At 40.0% G+C, this 27,679-nt stretch overlaps 1 protein-coding gene across 2 annotated transcripts in view; it reads left to right on the top strand.

Annotated features, from left to right (window-relative positions):
* Window positions 1-27,099, top strand: part of LOC112946681 (cytochrome c oxidase assembly protein COX16 homolog, mitochondrial) — a 37,342-nt gene extending 10,243 nt beyond the window's left edge. For both annotated transcript variants that reach the window (XM_026038570.1, XM_026038571.1), the window contains exons 3-4: window positions 14,914-14,976; window positions 26,806-27,099. In XM_026038570.1, coding sequence (XP_025894355.1) covers window positions 14,914-14,976; window positions 26,806-26,922 — 180 coding nt within the window. In that variant the 3' untranslated portion in view covers window positions 26,923-27,099. The remainder of the gene's footprint in view (window positions 1-14,913; window positions 14,977-26,805) is intronic.
* Window positions 27,100-27,679: the final 580 nt, after the last annotated feature.

The following is a 27,679-nucleotide window of genomic DNA, read 5'->3' on the forward strand; positions in this document are numbered from 1 at the left end:
TTCTTAAATTCTGAACATCTAAAAGAGGGCAGATGAATTCTACTATAGCTTGTATTACTGAAGGGCTGCAGCATCTCTTGTATTTTCTTTCTCCATCATTCTGTTATTTAGGAATAGATGAAAGTTAAATAGAGAACAATGCAGTATTGGCTAAAAACTAGCAACACCAACTAGCAACACCAACACTGGGCTAGTTATAGACAGACAAATCAACACTGTGGGTTCTGTTTCTATGTTCATAAAAATAGTTAAGAATTTTAATTCATAGATAGGAGGAGAGATTTGAATGTATTGCAACTGATAGAGAAGCAAATGTGGTGTAAGTTGTTGCAAAACTTAGGAATAACAATGGTAAGCTATGTAATTTAAAACAATATTGAAAAAACGGATAATCATAGCATTTATTTGATACTGTTTGTCTTATATTTTTGTGTTAAATGGAGTATTCTGTTATATAACACATTTAGATTAGCACAAGTCCTTATCAGAAGAGGAAGGAACAAGCAGGCCTTTTGGGCATACGGGCAGTAATATGCAAGTTGGAATAGATATAATAAACCAGATAGGATTTTTGTTACAGTTTCTCCTTTGGAATAATAACAAAGCTTATTTAAGTGATACTTCTCCTATAAAGAGCTCAAAGGACTTTCATGGAATTTAAATGAATTAAACTTTACAGGCTCACTGCTAAAGTCAGGATTTTATTTTCATTTTACTGCTAATGAAATGGAGGCTACAAAAAAAGTGAAGTAACCTGTGCAAATGCAGGCCAGGATTCTTAATACCTCAGTGCCCATCTCTCTTGCTTGGCTTCAGGGATGTGTACACTCCAGTATACAACCTGTGGTGAGCCTGCCTACCACTTTGGTTCCTTGCTAATTCAACTGTTAGGTGGGCAAGACTTAGACCCTGCTTTTGTGGTGTCTCTTAAAAGCCAGGTATGTTTATGGTAATATGTGAAATTTTAATGGAGAAAAGATGAATAGGTTTGCATAGAGATGACTCTAAAAGCCTATATTCCTTTACTTTAGCATTCATGTGTAGTTGAATAGGGATACCTCCTTAAAAATCTTTCCTGTAGAAATATTAGGGACTTACTGATTCGGATAAAATTTTAGTCAAACATCTGCAATGTCTTGGTCTGTGTTGCTGACTTTTGGTTACTGTAGAAGCCTAAAGGGAAACAACATATTTGCTACCTGGGAAAACCTGCTTCAATCTATCAGCAAAATCTGCTGACTAAATTCCAAAATTCTGATGGTCAGGAAGAATCTCAGAGAACACAGGGATGGAATAGGACTGAGCAAGAATACAGGCACTAGAGCTGCTTCTAGGAAAAGTAGCTTCTTAGCGTCATTTTGCCAGGAGGCAAAACATCATAGCCTTTGTAGTCTGCAATTAAGTGCTGGTGTTGAGGCTGAGTCTAAAATTACACCACTAGATTGCTGTTCAAGTGTGATAAAATAAGTAGGTCCTGATTGACTTTTCCATATACATTGTCCTATGCAAAGTGAGTGCCTCCCAAAAGTAAAATGCTAACAAATCAGGAAAATGTTTTCTTTTTTGCTGAGTTGTAAATGATTGCAGGGAGTATAGGCAATGGATAGTCAATATGTCATAAATGAAATCTTTTTGCTTATATGATTTTTACCTTGGAATCAATCAGCTGTTGCCCATTAAAATATGTGTGGCCACTGTGTGGCACTCTAAGAGTTAAAATCCAAGCATGTAGTTTGCATGAGAATAAAGGATTGACTTAATCTTTCAGCACATCATCTTGTACAAGCATTAAAACTGCAAACTTGAGAAAATTACCGAAGGAGGGTTATAGAAGCCCAAACAGCAACAAAGTAATGGTGATGCTGAGAAGAATACTCATTAGGAAGTATACTAGGAGCATAAAGCTTTTTGTGTTCACTCTGAGTAGATTGCCTTTACATTTCTCTAAAGGGAATGGCAATGTATTACCCTCCTCAGCTCATTTCCAAAAAGAAATCTTCCAAATCTTCCAAAAAGAAATGAATTGAGGGTGGGGGAGAAAAGCAGACTAATATTATGGCTGATGACACTGATATTTTATTTTACACCTGCTCTCGTAATAGAGCTTGGTAGTGATTTAACTGTGATGACTGGTTGGTTGATTATACTTGCAGCCACAGCCTGAGAATGTGGTTGGTATCAGTGGCCAGTGTTGGCCTTCATTAGAGGACACACAGTAGCATATGATTTAGACAACTACCATCAACATATCTAGAAGTCCTGTTTGTATCTTGCTGAGATGCTTACTTCTCTTCCTCTTTTACCATGAAACTTCTTTGTGCCTGTCAGAGAGTCACTAAGTTTTAGTGAATCTTTGCCAGTGAAGTGGAGATAGCTGATAGATGCTTCTCTACTTTTCACAGGGAATAGAAAAGTTAATTAATTCACATGAAAGGAATTACTTAAATTCAAACGAGTTTTTTCAGAAAATATTTTCTCAGGTGAGATCCACTAGTTCATTTTTTGGGGGGCCAAGGTGAAATAGCTCAGAAGGAAACAGGAGCAGAGAATTAATCCATTGCCATGAGGCCTTCGTATCTGATTTGAAGGTTTGCCTCAGGAGGGCCAAAACATTCAGCGGTGTTTGTCTGTTAAAATACATCTATGTTGTAATCAAATAGCTTTGCTCCAGTTCACAGAAATACTGTTGTTGCCAAACCAACTGTTGAGTTGAGATAATGACTACTGCAGCAGCACAGTATTTGAATGAGGTTGCAATATTTACCCAAAAGAGAAGTAAATTTGCAAGTGACTGGACAAGACTGCTGTGCTGTTGACTGCCATGCTCGTATTGCTGGCATTATATAAACTAGCTGAGGAATGTCCACAGGAGCTGCAGTCACAGCAATGGCCTGAAGTGTCACCACTGAAATTGCCTGTTGGTTATCACTTCTCTTACCCAACTGTGGAGTTGAGCTGAACAGGATTTAATGTACTTTAAACGTTTATTGTAAAGTTCGTGTGGTTTCTGAGCAGCCATTCATGATTCTGTAAAACATGCTGTTGTCTTCTTTTAAATCATGTATTTTGAGTGTCATGAAGGTTTCTAAAAAATATCAAATCTCTGAATATATCTGAACTAGTTAAAATTAAATACATAATCCTATTTTTATTGTAGTTCTAGGATATCAACAGATTGTTCCTGTCATTAAACATATTGCTAACTGCTGGTGCTAGACAGACCTCCTTTGCTCCAAGGCTGTCCTGTCTTTCTTCATTTGAGAACCTGCATCTCTTTTAGAAAATTCTATTTGTGCATTTTTATATAAGTTTAGACTTTCAAAGATGCTAAGAATTTAGATAGGATAGCAAACAAAAAACTGCAAAAAACCTGCATTATGATCACATATAGTTGTGTTGGTCAATGACTGAAAACTGCAGCTAACAGAGTTCAGCACATCTGTGAGTAATGGGTATAGGCCAGCTAACTGTCTGGGCTCGAGAAGCACATGCTGTTATAGTTTATCCTAATGAGAACTGTTGGACACAACCCTGTATTTCTGCGAGTCCAGGTCATTCCATAGGCTCAGTTATTGTCTGCGTCTGTAGACTTTCTGCTTGATTTTGAACCAAAGGATTCTGATTTATCTTCTAGGCTCCTCGGTAGGCCCACACGTTATTGCAAGCTTTATTCCATTTTATAATAGATGCTTGAGAAAGGCATCATTCACTTTTGACCACGGGAAAAGTAGAAGGATTGAGCTTAAGACTCAACTATTATCACATTTAAGTGAGAAGAGCAGTATCCTTAATATATGAGTACATTTAGTTTAATGGTAGGTGAGATACTTTCCACCTAAAGAATTGTAGGATTTTGTTGTGTAGGATTTTGAACGCACATCTTTAAATGGGATTTATTGCCCTCTAGAGGTACCTGTATCTGTTCAGTGAGTGTAGGAATAGCTGAAACTCAAGCTCAAGAGCTTGACTTGTGCTTCAAATCAGAAGTTTTGATGGCTGAAGTTAGATGAGGTGAAATCCCCTATAAATATTCTTTCCCTGAAGCTTTATTGGTAAACAGTAGAGGTGGAGAGAAGATAAAGGACCTCTTAATTAATCTATTATTTGTCTTGTCAATATTGCATGATTCTGAAGTTTATTTCAGATTCTCCCATGTTTTCATAAAACCAGTATTGAAAGTTCTGTTTGATTTGAATGTGATGAAAATTAAATCAAAGCCTCTTTAATTGATTTTTGGTAGATTTTTTGGGATGGGGAAGTTGTTTTTTTTCTAAATTTGACAGCGAGGGAACATGACGTCATTGTAGTATCTGCCACTGAACTTTAGAGGAAAAAATAAATCTTTTCACCAAGCTAGGCTGTGTGAATGCAATTGGTTTCAGTAAGCTAATTAAACCAGCACCTCACAGATGTCGAGGGGTTGATGGTGGCGATTGCTCCTTCTCCTCCCGCCTCTGCAGCGGGTCAGGTTGGCTCGAGTCTCCAGTCTAATGCAGGCAAACTTTGCCTAATTCCCTTGCAGACGTCGATTTTTTTCAGAGATTGAATTAATGAGATTAGCCCTAGGTCCTCTGAAAATTAAGAAGGGGGAAAAAATGCTTTAAAGGTTTGAGAGACTTCTTTTGATCATAGTTCAGAATCAGTAACTTGAGTTTTGTAACACACAAGGCACAGAAACGGCAAGACAGAAGAGCTTTCCTTAGTGTATATTATGGTGATAGCAGATGTTTGTTCAGACTTTAGTTTTCTCTCGGGTTTCAGTTCAGTACAGAGTTATTGTATGGAAATGTGTTTCTATCCATAGTGTCCTTAAAGATTTGGAGGTTCTTGCCACTACTGCTAGGTTCACGAATTTAGCACTGATTTCTGCAAAAAACTAATCCATTTTGCTTGACCTCAGATGACTTCCCTGCTTTGTGTTAAACAGCTGCTTGCAGAATTTGCTGTGACAGCAGATGGAGGTGTGTGTTTTCATTTTTGAGGCATCCTCTCATTTTAGGTTATTAACCAGCGTTCTTCTGTAAAAGACCAATATTTAGTCGGTCTCATTAATGAGATTTTTTTGCTGTGGTTTGGAGGCTGGTTATCACATATGTGCTCTTGGATGGTTTTCAGTGATTTACTCCAGCTAAAGCCACTGGTTATTGTCACCACAGAGAGCTCAAAGCACTGTAGGACAGTCTGGGGATAAGATTTTTGCCCCATTCCTGCCCTGTAAAGATCTTGTGTCAACTCAGCCTTCCAGGTGCCCGTGATACTATGTGATAGCAACTTTCACCAAACCCTTATAGAGTGTCTGGGGGTGGCTTTTTGTGTGGTTTTGAAGGAAAGCCCTACATTCACCTATCCGAGTTTCCATGTATGCAGGGATTACTACTACTGTAGTACTCTGCTAAAAATACAACTACTGCAGTAATCACAGGGTCTTTTTTTTCCTACCATCTGTACTAGAATATTAGAAAAATCATATAAGTATTGAAGAAAATATGTGTCTCAGGGAGATAATGTACGTGTCAGCTAATGTATGTGTCAGCTATGCTTAAGATCTGTCTAAATCTGAAGTTTTGATTCTTAAAGCCTCCGTTCAGCAGCTGCCTGGTTGTGTGCTACTTTGGGACTGTAGGGCCCTTACGTGCCTAAACCTCAGCTTTTGGCCACGCTCTCTAGTTCTTCATCGCACAAAGTGCTGCGTAGCTTGGCATCTATTAAACCTGCAGAGAGTCTTGCAGGCACCGTGAAATGTTTTTTGGTTTGTGTTAGCTGAGCCGTGAGCTGCGCTAGGTGAGCCGAGCCCATCAAAGCGGGGGCAGCTGGACTAATGCTGCTGCCTCTTACCTACTGGGACAGCAGCACTTAGCCAGGACGTGTAAGGGTTTAAAGGGGTATATTCTTCCTCTGGGAAACATGCAGTAACTAAAAGATCATGAAATGTCTAGAATTGCAGTCATTTTTTTTACGAGAAAAAGTTCGAATGCGTCCTGGTGATTAGACTATGTCTATGGAGCACAGGAAACCTGGCTCCTAATTCCCATGCTATTTAGAGTTTTGTAACTTTATCAAATGAGTATGTGATAATAAATGAGTTGAAGATGGACTGCCCTCTTTTCAGGGCAGTGCTGTTATGAGGTCAACTTGACCTTCCTTTGAGATGAAGGGTTTCTTCTTTTTCTTTAAAACAAACAAGCAAAAAAAAAGCGTTGGCAATCTCCCTCAGAGATAGCTCAAGGTTAGGTATCCTGCCTTGAAGAGGGCATATTCTTGAAGTCCAAGATAAACTGTTTAATACTTGAAACAGATGTGGGAGGAAGGTTTAAACTTTTCATCTCCTATATTGTGTCTGTAGTAACTCCTGCTCTCATTGCTGCTTAACATGTGCATCTCCTTCAGCTCCCTTTCTAAGCAGCTGAATCTGCACCTGCCTTTTATTTTTTATTTTATTTTATTTTTTTTTTTTTTTTTGGAGTCCAGACATCCAATTTAGGATTTTGCAACTAGATGCTACGTTCCTGGGAATCTAGTTCTGATTCTTCAGACATGTCTAGTAATGCCTATGTGCTCATTGCTGTTCTACCTGTCTTGGGCCTAGTCACATTATACTATGTCACATTATACTCTAGTGGCCCTATGGATAGTTCCAGCTTTCTCATGTGCATACAAAAATCGGGGGTATGCTAGGAAGAGTGCCTTAAGGTGGATGCTTTAAGTGAAAATGCAGAAAATTCAGCCCAGGAGTTGGCTTTTCTCTGACACACCTGACTCGGCTGTGCCGGGTGAGACCGGCACGCTCAGCACGCGGGATGCTCCGCGCCCTTGTGCACGGCCGAGGTCTCGGTGCCTCCCTGCGCGCCCGCTGTGGCCAGGGCTTCCGAGCACCAGGCACACACGGCAGAGCCGCTGCCCGAGCGCGCCGCGCAGCAGCTGCACATCCCAGGCAAAGGGCCAAAAGTAGATTTTTTTTTTTGCCTGGGCAGAATTTCTGGGTGGAAAAAAAAAAAAGTGGGGGGACATGTCTGGAGAAACGTGAACATCTGGCAGCTTTACCTCAAATTGCTGAGCTACTCTGTGACAAAATGCAAAATAGAGTGCAAGTTCCTTTATTCTAAACAAGTCATTTTTTCATTTCATTAGTTTTATCATATATCCTTCTCAGTTGTCAAGATGAGATTTGGATCAAGAGAAGACTATTGACTGGAGACACTCGTTTTTGTTTTTCCATGTTGCGAGTGGAACTAATTTCAATAAATGAAATGTTGATTTGGGATTTTACACTATACCAAGAATTCTGTTTGGTTGTTTTAAATCTTGTCATATTGACACAGTTAATTACTAGGATTTTTGTCTTGCAGTTGAAGTGGTTACAAGACTGTAATTTAGCTTCAAACAGCTTTTAGCTAAAAACATAATTTAATATCCCCCTGTTTTTCCCTTGCATGTAGCTTTTCAGACTCTTCTGGTGAAGCTAATGGCAGTGGTTTTAGTAGACTGGAGCTCAAGCAGAAATATGAAGCTCCCAGTCCTAGACCAGAATTTCAGCTCTTGATCGTAGCTATCAGCAATTTTTACAGAAGTCCACATGATTTTGGTATAGTAAAATTCAACTTACTGATTCTGATGCTTTCCGAAGCTAACTTTTACCGTTGTCTTCAAAGTAGCCCAGGTATCTCTGGTTGAAAACCCTCAGCCCTGTAATGTTGCGGTTGTTAAATGTGATTTCTTGCCTAATGGATTTTCTTTTTCTTCTCTTTTTTGTTTAGAGACTGAAAGGACTCAAATTCCTTCTGTTAGCGAGTAAAGTTGTAGAGCAGTCTGAAACAGCAGAACCCAAGCTCATATTAGCAATATAGTCACTAATGAGAGGGGGAAACACCTGATCTGTCTGTCTCTCCAAATATCTGTCTCTGCACAAAGCATTTATAGGTTCAGCTGTGATGCCTTTCCCCCAGAGTCAGCACTAACCTCCCGAACCTGATGTCAGGCAGGGCTTAACTCCCTTGTTTTGATGAGGTTTAAAAAAAAGGGGCTTTGCTTTTAGAACCCTACTGAGTCCGGATATTAATTCCAACATCGAATCTTGCCTCGTGCAGTGCAGTTCGGGGAAGACAGAGAATATTTGAGTTTGTGTTTTCTCTGTGTGGGTAGGCTGGCATTTATGGGGTCAAGAAATTTAAGAAATTTTGACTCATCTAACATTCCCTCTGCTTTTGAACCCTCAAAGACTGTATGCTGCTCATAAAGCCAAGAGTGTCATCTCTGATACAGAGCTGGAGGTAAAATCGGGTATTCCCTAAGAAACTTCTCCTTTGGTGCAGGAATATCATCTGGGTGGACATCTACAGAAGGGAAATTAATTTGTTTTATGAAACCTAAAACCTATGAAATAAAATCATTTTCATTCAAAACTCCTACTAAAGTTAGCAGAGTGGCTTTAGTCGGTATTGAACATTTAGCCTTTGAAATAATAGTCACGCCTAAGGATCTGTTATGTTTTTTAATAGTGGGAATATGGCATGTGTCTCTTATTTTCTTTTGCCATAAATATATGTTTTGCTCTTGAAAGAATACATTTAGGCACAAGATCCGTCTGATTAGAACACCCTCTGGCCAGTCAGAACCGTCAGTTTTCTTTCTCTAAGTATGAAGTATTAGATTTTTTTTTCTGCTTCCTATAAAACTTCACTAGATGTCAGTGCAGAAAGTATTTCTGCTTAAATACAATGCAAACTTCAGAGTCAGAAGTTTTATTAACAGGTATAATGCCTCTAAAACATGCAGATGTAGGTGGCAGTTATTCTTCCTAGTGGCAAAGTGTTTGTCCTCTTCCTAAATGGTAAAGGGTTTTTTTTATGTGTGATTTTTTTAATTGAAACTTTAATGCCCTTAAAGTCTGGGCTACTATGGCTTTGCTAGATTTTTCTATTTAAATGAATTTCTCTGATTTCTAATCTGTCTAAACTGATACGCTGTGCAAAAGCTGGTGCCTTAGATATGGTAGAGGGCCTCTGGTTTTGCTGCATTGCTCGAGTTGGCTGCTACCTGCAGCACTAGCTTACCAGAACTAGCTTAATGGCTCAATAAGCAAACACCTGCATCCAGAGAGATTGCAGAGAGTTCTGTCCAGAACTGGAATGCAGCTAAGGCAGTGGAAAGGAAAGCTTAATCTCTATGTGTGGAATTTTTCCAGCTTTAACTTGGGTAATTTGCACACAGCAATTAAAAAGCAATGTTTAAAAAAAATCATCAAAAAGTGGTGCATCTGCAGTAATTATATCCAAAAGTTCCATTCTGTCATTATTATTTGCAGCTGTTTTGTCTTTCAATGGAAAATGCTTAATTTCTTTTTCCTAAATACCAGTATCACAAGCTCGCACTTCAAGGGTCTTTGCATATATGTAATGACTTGTGCAGAATGTATGTGGCTCTTCGAAGGTTTGTGCATGTGGAACCCTTTAACCTTCTATTTTGGACATGGAAAATGTTTATTTTGTGAATGTTCAACAAGCGTTATTTCAGTTCCTCTTGTATTTGTTCAACTTTTCTCCAAAGTAAAGCAAGGATCACTTCTGATTCTGAGTGCAGGGGTTCCACACTTGTTCAGCATAGAACTGGATTTAAGAAATTTTCTTCTGTGTATGTTAGTTAATACCTTCATAATAGTAACTAGATAACTTGGTGATGTGGTAACTGAAATATGCTCAAAATGTATGAAAATGGAAATGTTATATCCATATATTAACAGCAGAAGCATCATAAAGAATTTTAAACGTTTTTTTTAGATCATTTCAAAGCCCTTGCAGGAGAAGTTACATGTGATGAGACCGTATTTAAGGACCTGAAGTCTTATACTAGATTTTCTGAGTTTTTCATAAACTGTACCCCCTGTCAATGGCATACAGCTTTGAGAGCCTGTATGGGAGCACGAAATCCGGACTTTAAGCTGAGAGAGGATGGTGAGCCTGTTCTTCAAAGTGCTTCACCTCCAGGCTGCCTGCAAAGTTCGCTTTCCTCACAGGAACTTTTAGAAAACACCAACAGTCTTGCTATTAGCTGCGCTCCGTGTGTGTGTGTGTTTTCTTTTCTTTTCTTTATTTATTTATTATATTCTTTTATAGTGGGAGAAAATTCTTTGTGGCTAGTACTGCTGTGAAGTGAAATTTCATGGTGCAGCATGTGGAGCCAAAGCTTCATGCGCTTATTTATCTTTTGGAAATCAAATAAATAAATGTGCACCTGCAAATCAAGTAGGATGTGAGTGCACCCAAGCACTGATTACATGCTTGAATACGTTTTTTTTCTTCCTTTTGAAAGCTATGGAGCACTTGTTAGTTTTGATTAATTAGATATGAATAAATCTAGATATGTTTAAGTGTTTGCTAAGCCAGAGGATGGTTTGATTGCCTATAAGCCTTTAGTGTACGCTCTGTAATAACTTTACATTATCATGTGAAAACATACTGCCCAGAGTTTGGCAGTTAGGTCGATATAATTCCTTTTTCCACCCCACCTCTTTCTTTTTCGTCTTTTAATCCGCCTGGAAACAAGCAGTAGATTTAGATCCTGAGAGACTGCTGGTTATCTACCCTAATTTAGGAATTGCTGCTGTAATAAGAGTTTTGTATACCTCCTTTGGAAACATCTGCATTGGTTTCTGCCAGCTGGGTAAAATATTCTTCTGATCTACTACAGCAGTGTTTCTGGAAGGGCCTAAGGACACAAACCCAATTTTGAGATATGCTCTCAAACGACCCTAGTGGTCAGAAGCTTGGTTTACTATCCAAGTTGACACAGTAACCCTACCTCAGTGTTTTAAATGTAGTAAATATAAATAATACAGGTAAAGGATGTTGTGAATGATGGTGCATGTCATGGCATGTTTCTCTTCCTTGTTATCCTTCAGCCTTCTTCCCTTCACTCCTTAACTAAAGCAGGGCTTAGTTTAGCTGCAGTTTGTCCAGCACTTTCCTACTTCAGGGATTTACCAGTTCTTGTCTAAAGCTTCCGAACCTGCTCATAAACCACTGCTTGGAATATTTATGACACAGTTTTTGGTAAAAAATTATGGGAGCCTTCTCAAGGAAGATTGAAGTTGACTGATGGACTCAACATTGCTGACTTTCCATTTAATGGAGTAGATGCGTGGTGAATTTCTCAAAGAAAATGTATTTCTATAGAGAACCAGAACTCGTGAAACTGGGCTATTTTAGATTTAAAAATTGGGTGGGGTGAGGAAAATACAGAGTTTTATGTAAGTAGTTATTTTGTGGACCCTGCAGGAGAATTGCATCTCACCAATTTATAGATAGAAGAAAACATCTTAATTGAAGATCAGGAAACCGAATGCATTGCCCTTCTCTGATTGCAAAGGAAAAGCTGAAATCTTTCTCAGTGGAATAGCATTTTGTGAAGGGTAAACCTATATCCTAATAGATGCAACTAACTTACTTTTAGGGTACAAACTTCTACTGCCTTCTAGAAGCTTTTATGAGATGGAAAATTTAGGAGGAGACTTGCAAATGTGTGGTCTTACAAATACTTGGTCAGGACTAGCCAGCCTTTGGCCACAAAACTGCCATTTATTGCACTAACTTGTGTGAGCAGGGACTGTTACAAGCACAGCCCTTCCCTCGTGGCATGGGTGTCTCCTGCCAGTTTCATTTTTAGTATGAGTGAACCCTTAATTTTGGTAGATGTAATTCAGGGTTAGGTTTGTGCCTAAACTGTGGCCACAAATAGTAAGCACATGTGGACCAGTAAGAATTAACAGTTAGAGCTAAGAGAGAATGACAGCTTGTAACAGGGGGCTGCTTAAATTGCAAGGCCAGGCATATATTTATTAGTGATGACTGGGATGTTACCCTGAAAATTAGGACATGAATCAACCTGCCCATCCATGGTGAATGGGAGTGACACAGCTCATCTGCTTTGTATTCCTATGTTTAGAGCCTACCGGTGATGGTGGTGCTTTTCTTTGGGCTCTTTCATGGGAAAACTATCCATTTTATATCCTGCAGGTAAAATGAGTGGCATTCACAAATTTCACAGTCACCCTCTGTCTGTATTATTTGCTTCTAAACCAGAATGTACTGTGGTCCCTGAGGACCAGCACAAAATTGTTAGCTAGAGAAATCTCTTTTTTTTTTTTCTTTTTTTTCTTTTTTTTTTTTTGGTAGTAGCAAATTTTGGTTTATAGCAGCGAATTTTGGTGTCAGAAATGTGCATGTCCCAAATGGCAAAAAAAAATTCCCGTTGCTCAAATGGGGGTAGGAAGGGCAGCAGTTCGTCACAGCCCGCGCTGCGGGAGCCCCTGCATCGGAGCACCGGGCGCTCCGGCTTCGTGCTGGAGCCATCCTGCCTCGTAGAGGTGAATTTATTGGGAGACTCTCACTGGAAACCTGAGATGTCAGCCCTTAGGGGAGAAGCGACAGCCACGTTTTAAAAGGATTTTAGAAACTTACAGCCACAGGCAGCTGCCTACCAGATTTTAAAGGATATCTTGGTGTTTAAGTCAGATTTAGCCATCTAAATCTTTCTCTGGAAAGATTTCTTTTCTCTGGAAACCTTTGAGAGCCATAAGAAAATAGTGTTGCACTTTCTGCAAAGTGCCACACAGAAAGAAAAAACTAAAACGGGAAAACACTTTGAGAAATGGTATTTATTACAGTATTCACGTCCAAGCCTTGCAGAGAGGAGGCATCCACATGCTGACATGCAGTATTCCCATAGTTTTTCAGTAAGGTTTAATGTGGAGCTTGGTAAAAAGACAGACATCCCTGAATTCTGTATTTAGAGATGGAGCTTAAATATAAATAGTACTAAAGGGAGCTTAACAAGAACTGTGCTTAACAAGAAGTAGTTCCCTAGTGGAATAGGGATATCTGGTCCTTCCTGCTGCTGGAATAAAGGTGCAGAGGGCACTGCCAGGTTGGTTCTCCATCCGGGCTTTGTCTGCTCCTGCCCTCATCCCGAACAGTAAAATGTGTATTGCAATGTAGCTGGTGAATGGATTGCGTGGATGGAGCTGGATATTTTTGCTCCTTCAGCTGTGCGTGTGTTGGCCTGGCAGTCAGAATGGGCACCAAATGTGTTGCTTGGGATCACGTGGCAGAAGCGTAAGGTGAAGGGGGTAGCACTTAAGAGAGGTCGCTCCTCTGGCTTTGCCCTTGTTTTAAGTGTTTTCCACTATGGTCTGCAATCATGGCTCATATTCACATTTACTTGCCATTTTTAGAATGAAAATATGACCAACCAGCTATTCGTTTTTGTTGTGTTGTTGCAAAGATCACACACTTTGAAGACAGGCCTTTACAGCATGTTTTTTTTTTGTTTTCTTCCTTCTCTCAACTGTTATGTACATTCTGAAAATAAATTGTGACTTGGCTGTTTAGTTCTGACAATGGAAAAGTTGTGTTTTGCAGCCAGGGGTTAGAACGCGGAGATGACTCCATTGTTGTGCAGGATAAAGAATGTTTCAGTTCTTCTGTATGATAAGGATAGAGGGAACGACAGTGGTGGAGATGAAAGGGAATACACGTGTCCTCTCTGGAATTTTGTGGAGATTGAAACCCAACAGCATGTTCTGCAAGGTGGGCTTAGGTCTTTTGTGTACTGTGATTAGAGTTTGAAAGGGTGCACATGTAGTTTGCCCTAAAAAAAGGGTTTAACCTCTCTCTTTCTGTAAGTTATTTGCTGGATGTAATTCATAACCAAAGAAAGAGTAGTTCCTGCTCATTTCTCACTGGGAGTTAACAGGGTCACCTCTTTCTGAGAAATTTCAATTAGCCTCCTTGATGGCTGAGGTTCATTTTTGTCAGAATTAAAGCCTGAAATAGTTACGAGTGTTGGGATCCTGTGTCTCAGGCTTAGCTCGTCCCGCCGTTTCTTGCAGCCGGAGGAGGGTTAATCCGCAAGGAAGCGGATGGGAAGGAAAGGGCCTGGAGGGAGGAGAAGGCAGCAACTTCCCTGCTCGCTTCCCGTTAGCTTCTACAAGTGCAGCCATGCAAGCACCACGCGTTGAATGGGCTCTCAGAATTGCTAGGATAAAACTTGATAATGGGATATTGTGGTGTCCATGCAGGTTAAATTCTGGCGGTGATTAATTAGGAAAGAATGCTGCTACATCCACGTTATCTTGGTTGCCTTGCTGCTCGGTGAAAGGAAAGCATCTGGAGTAAATAAAACCCTCTCTCCCATTCCTGTACTCTCTGGAGCATTTAAAATCTGTATCATTTATTTCCTCCTGTCTATACGGGTATTGTGAGCAGGCCAATCTCATTGGCAGTGTTTGCATTTAGTTCTGACTGTGTGGAGGTCCCTGACTCTCGACGCTGTAAGAGGCAGCTCCAAAGTGTGCCTGGTTCCCCCGGGCTTCCCCATTTCACACTTGGCGAGAGTTATCCAAGGCAGCAGGAATCACCAACACTTCCTAGTCCAGAATTACAAGTAGGAAAGCTCATCAAAAAGTGAATTTGGACTCATGTTTAGAGTTTGGAAACTGGAACATACTGCGTGTTTATTCACTGAAGGCACCATACAGAAATAAAATGTTCGATTTGATCACATTTTTTTCTTTATTGAATCTCTTTGTTTTATTTGATTGAGGTTTTATGTGACAGTTTCAAACTAAACAGTTCTAGATTTAAGCAGCTGGCATAACGGAATTGCAGGGTTTCCTCTCGTTAAAAATGTGCTTCCTTTTGGGTTTGAAAAGAATGGCTCTCAATCTGTCTTTTCCATCCCAATTGTTATATTGTGTTCATCATCCCAGCGCCTGAACAAGTGGCACGTAAACTCCACTCTCAGTTTCTGCCCTGCTTAGAGGAGAGGAGGGTTAGCATGCACCACATTTAGATTATTAAGATTTTTTTTTCTTAAATTTTTCTTGAATGCAAACTTTTTGACTATATTTTTATCTTGCAGGTTGATCCCACCTTGAAAGAAAAATTAAAAGGGAACAACGTGACGCTGGAATCTGAATATAAGGTACAATAAATCTGCTGCTTGGGGCTCATAACCTTGGCTCCCCTTGATTACCGTGGCCACTGGTAGGGTGTATCTGTCCCTAACTAAAATTAGACCAGCCATCTGCCTTTGATTCACTGCTGTTCAATAAAGCAAGGTTTTATGTAAAGAAAGGGCTTTGAGCATGTCGAGCTTCCTTCTAACCCAGCTTTACTTTGATGTCTGGGTGCCAAGTACAATAGTACAGAAGAAACTCCAGTATTTGTGTGGTTAACCTAGTCTGTAATAAAGCCGAGCTGATGTTGCCTTCCGTTGGAACGTGTATGTGCTTATGTTAGCACTTCTACTGCGTAAGTTGTAATGATCTGGAGAGCAAATTACAGAACAAGGCCGCTGGCGGGCTGCCTGTGACTATTTCTTGCTTCTCCAGCGCCTGTGTCACTCTCAAACAACTGCCGTTTCTTTCTCTCCATTTTGGAAAACTACTAGAGGTGTTTGCTGCTTCTCTCAGCTGTGCATTTTCAGCTCCAAAATGGATGTTTTGGACCGTTTACTATGGAGAGGTTAATAAATCTTCATGCCTGGAAAAAGCCTTGGTAGGCTCCCTGTATCCAGAACAGGGGTACCAGACCTCCCTGTATGCAGAAACAGGAGAGAAAGTTATTTTGGATAACTTGTAGCATTTTTAAATGATTTGGATCATATATCCAGTTGACACTTTGTGTATCCATGTGCTCTTTATGTTGAGGACAGATTTTCTTTCAGTAACACTTTTTACAGCAGATTTTTTGAGAGCCTGCTTGCATCTATAGGTCTTATACTTAGTTGTCCAAATGGCAATATATCTTTTGCTATTTAGACCTTCTTCATTGCATTATTCTTTCGTGTCTTGTCTAAGAAATAAAAAATAAACTTATATTTTGCAATTTTACATGTATAATTTCACAGAACATATGCCTACCCACTAGATTTATGAATTATTGACAATTATTTGCAAGTTTTGAGTTATCCTTCTTCTACCAAGAACTATGATTTATGTGTACAGAATAAAAAGATTTATTTTCTAGGTAGGTATGGAAAGCTTCAGTGGAAACTCAAAGCATACAAATGCATTAAGTTCTAATGACCTCTGGGATTCTTCTGCGCCACACTTTAAGTAGAATATTCTGTAAGGTCTGTTCTAATTTACTTCTGTGGAAGAACCACAGTCAGCAAAAAGAACCACATCTCCCTGTTTTACTCTATACCTAACCTCAAAATGAACTGATTTCTATTCTGATGTGCCTTGTTTTCCCTCCAGCAAGTAAATAGATGAAGGCTGATACTTAAAGGGTCACAGTTGCATTTGATTTATGGGGAAACCAATGATAATACAATTGGTGTAACAACGTATTATGAGCCTACTTGTGTAATGAGGCTTTTTCCTGATGGACAGAAATGACAGAAACAACTTACTTTTCACCATCTAAACTGCAGAGAGCCCCGTGTCTGGAACTGAAGTACATGGGTGTTACAGAGAGTAGACCAGTTCAGCAATTCAGGCACATTTGAATTTCTACGTAATTATAATTATTAATTATTCAGATTGTTTTAAGCTCTGGTCTCACTGCATGTGCTGCTGTGAGCAGTGACCTGCAAGTGCTAAGCTGCATCTTCCCTTCTCACCTCAGTGGGACTTGAGCAACCACCAGCGGCTCAGCAGGCAGGTACTTAACAGGCTCTGGAGGAGCTTTTGATAATTTTAATCAACACCACCTATTCTGAAGCCTAACCCATCACTGAGTTACTCCTGGCAGTAGTTTTATTGGTCCTCTGTATTCCTTGCTGGTGGTTTCTTTTTTTTTGCATATTTGTTTATTTTCTCCCTTGCTTTATTCCCCTACTTATCCAATACTTAAGAACTTATGCAACTCTTAACAGCATGTTGGAATTCTCTATTTAGGTCACATTGGAGTGTTATACTAGTAGCTGTTAGTGAATATACAAGAAAAATAGATCTAGGACAGCTTAATAAAAAAAAATGCTATTTTGATATGAAAAAGCCCTGTTTTACGGTACTTTTAGCATTAGTTCTGCAGCTGCTACTGAAGATAGCAAGCCAGCCATATCAAAGTATGGTTACCTGATGCATGCGGACTTTAGGTTTTCCCCATAAGACTTTCAAAAATATTTATTTAGAAGAATAGAAATGTACATATGAAGTGCACACTGAATTTAGAAGGTTGGGTTCTGCTAAAAGCTTCCACCCTCTTTGAAAAGGTAAGGGACTTCTCAGCGTTTTGAACATGCTGGTGTCTACATCTCGTCTCCAGCGTGGTGGTGGTGGTGAAAAAAGATGTAATCAAATGTATAATTTATTGTGAGGAAACTAACACAAAAATATATTTTGTGCGTTAGTCCTAGTCATCTTCTAGTTCACTAGCTATTATGATCTCAACTGTATAATATTTAGTCTATATTGCAGGGTCTCTGGCCAGAATGTTGTTTCGAGAAGGAGCAAACATAGGCCTTGTAGGACAAACTTAAAAATAAAAGCTCCAAAAATCAAGTACTGACCCGAGAGAAAAAAGTCTTGAGTATCTTATTTGAAAGTGCAGAAGTATTGTTTGGAAGAGGGGAATAAAATATGCCTCTCCTGATGAATAACAGACATTCTTCTGGATGTTTAATGTTGCAGGCATCTACTTTCATTGGTTTAAATGCAATCTCTAGATAGCATTACTTAGTCTAGCACGTGATTTTAATACTTTGGTGAAGATTTTGGTCTAATAGAGATTGAAGTAGATAATTGCTGCTTAGGAGTTTTCAACCAGATAAAAAATATCTTGAGCATTTATTAGTAACTTACAGAATTAATATTTTACAATGGAAAAAAAAATTAATTTTGAATGAGATATGAATTTATTCAGTGGGCAATTAAAGGAAGAAAGAGGTGCAATAAAATAACCAGTGTAAAACAGTTGAAAATAGTAAATGAGAGGTTATGAAGCAGGGGAATACGATAAAGGAGGCTAAGGATGACAGTTGTTTGATAACAGGACCGTCAAAGATATGGATAGTAAGATTGTATTTCAGCAAAGTGAGAATAAAATAAATCTTAGAAAGGATGAAAAATCATTACTAACCATATTGACAAAATAGAAACATCCAAAAAATATTTTAATTTCATATAAAAGGGGAGAAAATGCTTTATATTCAAATAGGGAGAAAGGAGGGTGGTACTTCTAAACAACCAGAGTGTTAGTTAATAACTCTTGGCCTCAGGTGATTTATGCCCAAGTGTTCCAAGAATGTGATGGGACGATTTCTATGGCCACTGACAGTGTCAAAGTGTGCCTGTCCTTGGGAATCATCAGTAGGCAGGAAGAAGAGATTTTTCAAAGCACTCTGTAGGATTTGAGACATCTCGGGGCTCTCCTGCACTTCCCTGTCAGTGATCTGGAAGGAGCTGTAACATCATTCCTGCTATGCAAGTGACACAAAGGTCCTGGGGAGGTATAAGCACAGAAAGGCCGGCACGCAGAGCACCTCCTGTGAGTTGGCCAGCTGGGCAGGTGAGCAAAGTGGCTGTTAAAGTAGCCAAGGCTGAAGTGGGAAATGCAGGACAGAATGGGCTGTGTCAGGAACAGTAGCAAAAAGGTTTATAGGAATCGGAGAATAACTAATTCACATTGGTCCTCTGATGTGATGGTGTGGCAAAGGGCTAATATAGTCATTATACATATAAGAAATGGTAAATAGGAGGAGGTGGTTTTATTTCTGAATGTGGCATTGATGAGGCTAGTACTGATACCAGACCTAGTTCTGATGTCCACCTTTTGAACGGAACTTTAAAAATGGGATAGGCTGCAGAACAAGCTGAATATATTAATGTTAACTCAGGGATGGAGCACGTGCATCAGAAGAAACTTTTTGTAGATTTGTTTCACAACTTCAAATTCTTCAACTACTTGCAAACTATTGGATTCAGCAGGCATGGGATATATGAGTGAATATAATAATCTATGAATAGTTAGTCTAGAGAAGAGTTCTTTTTAAAGTGTGTACAGTCCCTTTTTGCTCTTCACAGTTTGATAGCTCCTAAGAGGGGAACATGAGCTCTAGAAAACAAGAATTTGTAACTGTTTTGAGAATTATTACAGAAATATTGTAGTTACCTAATTAAAAATGACTATGTGAGTTCAAAAAGCGGAAGGAGGTTGTGTGGAACTAGAATTCATGTATCTATTATCTGAAGAGTAAAAGAAAATGGAGTTTGAGTAAGCACTTCTAGAAATGGTTCAGGCCGCTTAATGCTGTTGTGAATTGACCTGAGGGGCTGTAGGAGCAGCAGGATGGGCAAGATATTATTATTTTTTTTTCTATGAAGTATTGGTGTAGTAATACACAAACACACAGACATACACACACCTCCCATATCACAGACACCGATTTGTCATTGATAGAAAACAAAGAAGCCATACAAATGTCTGCAATAAGTAATCTCTCCTCCTCCCCACTCTTTCTCCTCTCTTCAAAATAACATTCTCTGTAGCAGTTTGCAGGCCCTGCATGCCAGCCCTTAACATGTTAGGGCCAACACTGCATTTTCCCTAGCCCAAGGCAACGTTTGGGTGGGGAGGATGGCATCCCCACAGCGTGGTCGAGCTCCTTCATTCCCCTCCGGAGGAATGCTGCTGGCGTTCGCCTGGCTGCACTGGGACGCTTTCCTTGTGCAGCTGCCTACGGAGGATTGGGAAGCACATCTGTCACGCTCATGGGCCCCCAGTGGGGACTTGTTGGGATCTTTAATGTGAGAAACCTCTGAAATAAACCTGCAGTGCAGTGTAGGGGAATCTAGCTACGCGTTTGAGTCTGTATACATTGCTGTTGCTGACAGCTTCTTAGGAGGATACACCATAAGAGTTAGTTTCCAAGGAAGCTCTTGTCTCAGCAACCCGGTAAATGTATTTGAAGTACAGTACAGCTGTATTTGAAATGCTTTTAAAGGACTTTTACATAGTTCTGGTATGTTCTTTGCTTGCTTCTCAAGCCTTTTTTAAGGGTCTTTTAAGGGTCTTTTTTACCATCCTTAAGCTGTGCTTTGGAAACACTGCAGCCGCAAGCTCTTGTTGTACAGAGGGACGCTGTCTGGAGAGGTAACTAATTAAAAGGAAAAGGAGATGCAAGATGATGGTGGAGACTGGCCATTGGAAGTGTTTTTTTGTACGACTGGTTGAAATAAATGGAGGAAGTCACCCCTAAAGCAGTAACATGCCCATTTTAGTCCTTTGGGATAGTTTTACGTGTGAGGTATGTGGAGTGAGAAGAGTGGTGGCGGGGAAGTGACAGAAGAGTTAGGTTGGTTGGGGAAGAGGAATCATTTAGTGGAGGAGAGGATAGCTGCCGGTCAAGGAGTTGGGTAGGAAAGCCGAGGAGAAGGGCTTGGTTTAAGGTCTAAGGAACCAGTCTGTATGCTTGCTATTGGAGTAAACTGTAATGTGGCTTTCTAGTTAGTTGCTTTAAGTTTTCCATTCTCATGGACTTTTTAAACATGCAGCAAGAAAGATGAGAAGCGGGCAACAGAAACCATTTATCATCCTTTCCACTGTCTTTAAGATGATTTGCTATCCTTCATCCCAGTGAAAAACAGTGATTTTACTGCTTTATGGAAGATGATATAGACTTTCTATTTCAAATGTTGACCATTGTTGGCAAAACTTGGCATAGTTACAGAATCTGCAACTGCCATCTAGTTCTAAAGAAAAAATAAAATCTCCAGTATGATTCAAGGTAAGTTTTTTGCCTCATCTTAGGCTTGTACAGTCTGTCATGGTACTGTTTTTTAGTTATGGTGATGCATTTTTTGTGCATCTGAGCAGTTGTCAGTGAGTATTTTGGGAATCACTGGAATTTTTTTTAAGTATTAAAATGTATGTGGAAATCTCTCACTTTTTTGTATGTGGGCAAAGATAAATTCTTTTAAAAAAATGAATGTGACAAATGCACAAGAGGAAATGGGATAGGAGAATGAGGCAACAATTCAAATATGCAAAGATCAGACTGCAGTAAGAACAGCTTTACAAAAATAAAATATACTTTATAGTGACAGAGTGACAGTGCTTAACATCAATACAAAATATAGGTTATAGCAATAAAATGTTGGAAAATTGTGCTAACAAGGAGGAGATGGATACTACACAGTTTTTTTATCTAAATAGTAACTTCTTTGAAATGTTGATTCCTGTTTTAACCTCAAACCATAACATACATCTGCTAAAAGCTGAGTTTTACCCAGAATTGATGGGAGGCAGCACTGACAAGTTGAGATGCTGAAGGAAATGCTGTTAGCACTTCTATGTGTAGTGTAGTATGGCATCTTAATAATGGTGTGATGCTTCCCAGAGAACCAGCACCATCCCAAAGAACCAGGGGCCTGCTCTGCCTTCTTGCAGCTCTAGCTTGAAAATGAAGGAAGAGCAATGCAGTTCAGAAAAAATACCCCCCTATCTCCACAAGGAGGAAAGGAAGGAAAACTCCACAGGGAAAACCCTGATCTTTACCTTCTAAAACTTCCTGTATCTGCTTGTAAAGCTTTAGCAAGGTGACTTATTCCTTCTCAGGTAGATGAGTCTCGATTTCAAAGACTTGTTGGTTCTTACAGAATGATGAGAGGTTGAATTTATTTGCAAGTTGAACGGATATAGTTAGTGTACAATCCTGTAGAGTGGGATTGCTGAGAAACAGTGTTCTGAGAGCTGGCAATATAACAGGGGCTTGACACCCTTGTTACTGCTCTTATCAAATGGATAGGGAATATTTGCCACAGAGAAGAAATAGGAGGATTTAATTTGTTTTTGTGCTAGAAATTTCCCTAACAACACAAGTCAAAAGGTAACTCTTGACATCCCTGAAAAAAATATTTATGGCTTACAGGTTTGAAATTGCTCTGTTACCATCCAGTAAAAGAAATAGTTTTATAGCATAATACACAAAAAGTGGGGGCAAAAAATGCCCCGAAGTATTCATAGTCCAAGTAGGACGTTTGAAACAAACCCTGTCTGTGTTGCCAGCCTGATGCATTGAGCGGGCTCGATGGCCTCTGGACAGATGGATGTGTAAATCCTTACTGACCTCTTCCTCCCCGCCACAGGCGTGGAGGAGTTTGCAGATATTGTTTGTTATCCTGTTGTACTCATACACTGTGAAAGCTCTCCTGTCCCTTTCAGCCAACCTCAACTGTATCTAGATGAAAAAGAGCTTGTAAAAGCCTAATGAGACTTTCTTGTGGTACAGAAAGGGAAACTCCCACGCGAACATCGCTGCTTAATTAAAAGTGGAATTTGCTGATTTTTGCCTGTCTTATCTTAAAGGCATAATGTTGTGTTACGCCGTTCTTTATTTATTGCATGTTGCTGGTTTTGCTCAAGGAAAGAAGATGAGCAGAAAGGAAGCAGCACAGGCAGTTTCTGAGTCCTCCTGACTCCGCCTGTAGAACTCCTGAATTCTTTGAACCAAGAAGTCTCTCTGGAGCAATATACATTCAGTGCTGAGATGTAAGACGTAAATGACACTGGTTTATTTCATGATTTGGGTCGATTTTAAAATGTTCCTCATTTTAAGATGGGAAGCTGCTTGCCATTTAGGAAGAAATCATGGCAAACCTAATTTCTTAGACAGAAACCTGTCTGCCTAATATTATTTTCTGCTGCTTGAAAAATTCAAGTCTGTGTCACCATGTGGTTTTAACTGCATTTTTGGTTTATTGACTAATTTGTATCGCTGGAGCATCTTCACAAAAGGCTCAGAGAGCCCTCTACGTACATTAATTAAGCTCTGTGACACCTCTCAGATTAAGACGAGCACTGTCCTCGTTTTTCAAATTGGGCAAATGGTGGTGCATTTCTATGATTACAAATCTTTGGACAGTATAGCCAGCTTAAGACATTTCACTTTCTCTCTTCCTTATGATTTCTTGACCTGTGTGTAGTGTTTTGCCTATTTTCATGCAAAAATAGTTGTGGGTTTTTTTTCCATAAATAATACATACTTGTTTTTCTGATGTAGTTTAGTTTTCTGACTCAGAGCACACAGCTCCACATAGTGCTGAATGGGCATAACTAAGAGGAATGAAAAGTAACCAATTGGGCAAAAGTCTCTTAAGCAAGTCCACCAGAGATTAGTTTAATTAGTTGGACTGTATATGACCGAGATTGCACTGAAAGGGGTAACTGGTGCCACTTTGTTGGTGACAAAAGTTGTTTTCGTCATTATAATTTTTGTCAGTCTCTGGTAGAACTGAAAAGAAAGACAAATCTCTAGATACTTATGTGGGAAAGACATAACATAAAAACTTAATCATCTTAAGTAGGGAAAAGTCACTTTTTAAATTTGATGAGGACTTAACACAGATAACTAAATACAAAATTATGTCATATTCCTAAAAAAGAAAAAAAAAACGTGTAGCAGCAGGATTTTATTAGAAACTGAGAAATCTGAGTGATTGCTTTGGGAAAAAGTTGCACAAAACCAATAAAGCTCGATTAATGTGATGACAAAGTGAAGACATTCAGTCGTACAGCAAACTCTTAATTCTGCACTTCTGCATCTTTATGTCATAATAGAATTCTTCAATGTATATTTTATGGTCTTGAACCTATTTTGACACTCTTGCAAGTACAGACTGTTTTCATGCGCTTTTCACTGCACCTTTCAGCCCTGAAGACATTCTTCTCTAACTAATGTTTTATCTGCAAATGGGCATGCTCATCCTAATAGTGGGAAATAATGCTTTCTTTCAAATTAGAGTCATTTCTTTCAGTGTTCATCGCAGAATTTATTGCATCAAACCCTGAAGTAAACAGGATTTTCTTATCCCCCTTTCACAGATGGGAAACAGAGACACTAAAGCCCAAAATCTTTGCAAGCAACTACCTTAAATTATCTCAGTCCGAGCACCAATAGCTCTAAATTAATTCCTGCAGATTCCAATTTGTTCATAGCGAAATGAATACTTACCCTGCAAGAGTAAAACTTAGTATTTGTTCTTTAAGACTGGCAGAGTATTATGTTTTTTACCTACTATCCAAACTAAGTGTTTGAACCAGCAATGTAGAAAGGTCTGTCTGCACCTTGTAAGTTCCTTTGTGCCAGGCAAGTTCAGTGAAATCTCAACAGAGTTGAATGTGTGGTGAACAGCGTTCTCTGTGCCTGCCTATATGGCCATAACTTTTTCTTTGAGTTACAGCTTCTGTCAGCCCAGTACTTTTAGGAGGCAGTTTGGCTGATTTAGGAAGTGAATCAGAAGGTTTAATGGACTGCACTGATCTTACTTTAAAAAGCTAATTTGCAATATCCTTTGGGTTATTTGAGACAAGCAGGAAAAGTGGTGCTGGTCTGATCTGATTGCATTTCATTGTAGCCTCCAATGATTGACTGTTTAGTGCATGTGAACTGGGAAGCAGAGATTTGCACGTGTAAGACTCCAGTTTGTATGGATTTCGCTTTAGTGGAAGCTAGAAGCAGTTTACCTGCCTTATGTGTTGTCTCTGAAATTGAGTGAACTCAGTCCAGGCAGCTTAACAACTGAAAAATATGTGTTTATGAAGAAAGGTACCACCAGAAAGAAAGAGGTTGACTTAGTCTGGGTTCTCTCCTGGGTTCCTGCTGTGGGAAGTAGTGGTGGCAATTTGGAGGGACTTTGCAACTTTTCTGCCTGTGCGGCACCTTGTATGCAGGTTTGGTTGCATAGATTTGGAGCATTGCTTATAGTTCACACTTTGAGAGCTGAGCGATTGTGGGAGGATAAAAGCTGCATGGTGCCTTGGTGTTTAATGCAAACACCTTCTGTTAAAGCACAAGGTTAGTTTGTAGTTTCCTTAAAGTTTCCCTTTGAATTAGGTGTTAAATTCTGAATTTGCAATGGGAGCGGTTAGTCGCTGATGCAGAGGATGGTGTGTGCTTTCCCTAAACACTCTTCTTCCTCCTCTTGCTGTGTCAGTTTAGATCCTTTCCAGTTGAAGTGAAGGACCAGCTAATCATAATATATAGAAAGTAGCAAAGAGAATTCCTCAGAAATACTTGCACCAACTCAGGAAAATTCAGCTGCTTCTACCTTGTGCAAGTCTGCTGGTTTTGCGCATGTGTTCTCATATATCTTCTGCTGAATGTTGCCTAATTTCTTTTGATATCTGACTAACCTCATTGCAATTTCCTCTGGTAACAGAAGTGGCAGAGAAGTTTTCCATAGAACAAGCCTAGTACTATCGGTTCGTGCCATTTTAGCTGCTGAATTATTCTGCAGCTATTATTCAAGACCCTGAGTCCTCCATTTGTCATTTGTTTGGAGGGTTGGTAGTAGGCAGATGAGACTGCAGCCTCGGGGCAGGGTGAAGTCTCTTCCAGTTTCTGTGGCATTTTGTGGGATGAGGCCCTAATCACCCCCTAATCGGGGGCTTAAATCCTGCTGTGGTGGGTGTGATTAATAACACACAATATTGGCCTCTTCAGGAGAACTTCAACATGCCTCGTTTCAGCAGCAATGCAGCCCTCCTCACCAGTCTCCTGCTGGCAGAGTCCTGGGGTATCTGATGTAAAGTTAAATCCTGCAAGTTGGCACAGGGAGATCTGCAGCCTGTGCCTGGTGGGAAAAGAGGCTTCTGGATCTCTGCTAGTGCTGTCTTCACAGCCCTCCTAGCTCAGCCTCAGCTGACGTGCATTCAAACAGAAGTCATCCTATGCCAGGTGGGAGAAGCACCTGCTCACATGACTATGGAACTTGGTCCTGAATGTGTCCTCTCCAGGAAAAGGAAAATAATAGTGACCATCAGGAAATAGGTTTGGGATGGAAAACTGCCTTGGTCCTCTGCTGCTCTTAAATGAAAGCCAGGTCAGTGGTTCACGCACATCATGTTTCAGTGAAGATAAATTAAAATAAGACTTTTTGTATGCAAGATGTGGATTATCTTGTTTTGCTTTTGCTTTTTTTATTTTCCTTATCTGGAATGGGAACTGCACTGCCCTAAGAAATTGCAGTAAAATCTGTCTGAATCCTCTGTAGCTATAGTGCTGCCTGCTATACTGGCTAACCTGTTCTGAGTGTCTCTTCAGACATACTTTTTGGAGAATCATAGTGAACATTTATCATCTTTGACAGCAGTACTTTGTAGGTGAGGCCAGGGGAGAGTGCCTTTCCTCCACTGTTTATGTATGTATGTATGTATGTATTCCACCTCCGCGGCTGGAAAAAGAGCGCAGCCATAGGTACTTTGGAGGAGGAGGGAGGATGGGAATACGCAAGGAAGTAACTTAAAGTTAAATCTCAATGTGTCCTAGTGACACTTCTATCTATGATGGTCGGCTGCTGTATGGAACTAGGCAACCCAAAAGCACTGTGTACTTCTCTCCAGTTAAAGCAGTGTCTGTTGAAGGAGATGGAGCTGTTACCAACTCTTAGTGCTAGGTAATATTTCCTTTCCAGGATGCCTTGCACCTGTGCAGGCAGAAAGTCACTAATTTCTAATCTGCTGGTTGCGTTACGCCAATGCTTATCACTCCTCCAACCTGATACCAGACAGAGTTGCAGCTGAAGAGCTGATCTGGAAAACAAGGTGAGAAAAGAAAGAGTGAATGCAAGATACTTTCCAGACATGTTCAGGTGTTTCAGTGCTCCCCCACTAGGCATTTATTCAGTTTTCTGACTAAAGTCTAATTTTTTTTTTTCTCCTAGTTATTGAAGTTTTCATTTGGGATGGGTGAAAGTTAATCTGCCCAGTGGTCATGCTGAATTTCTTGTGCAAAAAAGGAAACAAATTAGAATAATGTGTAATTTACATTGCTCAAGATGACACTGTTCTTGCCTTCTATCTGCAGAAACTGGAAAAATCTGACTTAGATAACTGGGAGAATATCAGAGGACCCCGTCTGTGGGAAGACTCCAAGACTGTCCAGAAGCAACAGCGGGAGGCTGCCCGCCTGAAAACGCAGTGACGGAGGAAGCCTCCTTTGGTGCCTCTGGAAAATGATGTCTCCGGCTGGACTCCCTGGCTTTTTAATCCAGTGTCAGGAACAGACATGGGAGGGGGGAAGAGGGATCTGCACGGGGTGATCCATGCCAGTGTATACGCAAGTTAACGGTGAGATCGATCAGAAAGACACTTTATTGTATAAAGTTCTTTGCATCCATTTGCACAGAGCTTCATAGACTCTGTATGTGATTTCTCAATTAAAAAAATAGCTGATTATGCCACTGAAGTGATCGGTCTTCCTTTCCCACTGTTTTTCAACAGCTATTGTTAAAAACCAGGATGCCTCGGCAGAGAATGACATCTCAAGAGTCAGCTTGTCAGTACCACAAGTTGTCACCCTAATGAGAATAACAGCGCTGTCGTCTAGATGTATGTGAGCAGATTAATGCTGCTTCTCGGTGCTCCCGCATGACTTCAGGCCCTTAAGCTTAGAAAGGGCTCCACAGGCATGTGAGCTGCTCAGGAACCGTGCGCCCAGTTTTGGCCAAATAATGGTCTGGTGTTTCATTTCCTTGCCTATACACAAGCCCGTGTAGAGTGTCAGCTGGTAATGGTTTAGGGAACATTTGCTTAGCCATGGGCAGGCTTTGTAATTCCTTCAGAGATGCCCTGGTGCAGGCAGGGGTGTTTGCAGGAGCTTCTCAGGCTGACTTGGAAGAATTCTTGCTCAACAAAAGCTGTGCTGTTCTTGTGCGAGAAAGTGCAATAGCAGCTTCGTC

This window comes from Nothoprocta perdicaria, unplaced genomic scaffold, assembly GCF_003342845.1.
Source record: "Nothoprocta perdicaria isolate Ctin4 unplaced genomic scaffold, notPer1 scaffold_213, whole genome shotgun sequence".
NCBI classification, from domain to species: domain Eukaryota; kingdom Metazoa; phylum Chordata; class Aves; order Tinamiformes; family Tinamidae; genus Nothoprocta; species Nothoprocta perdicaria.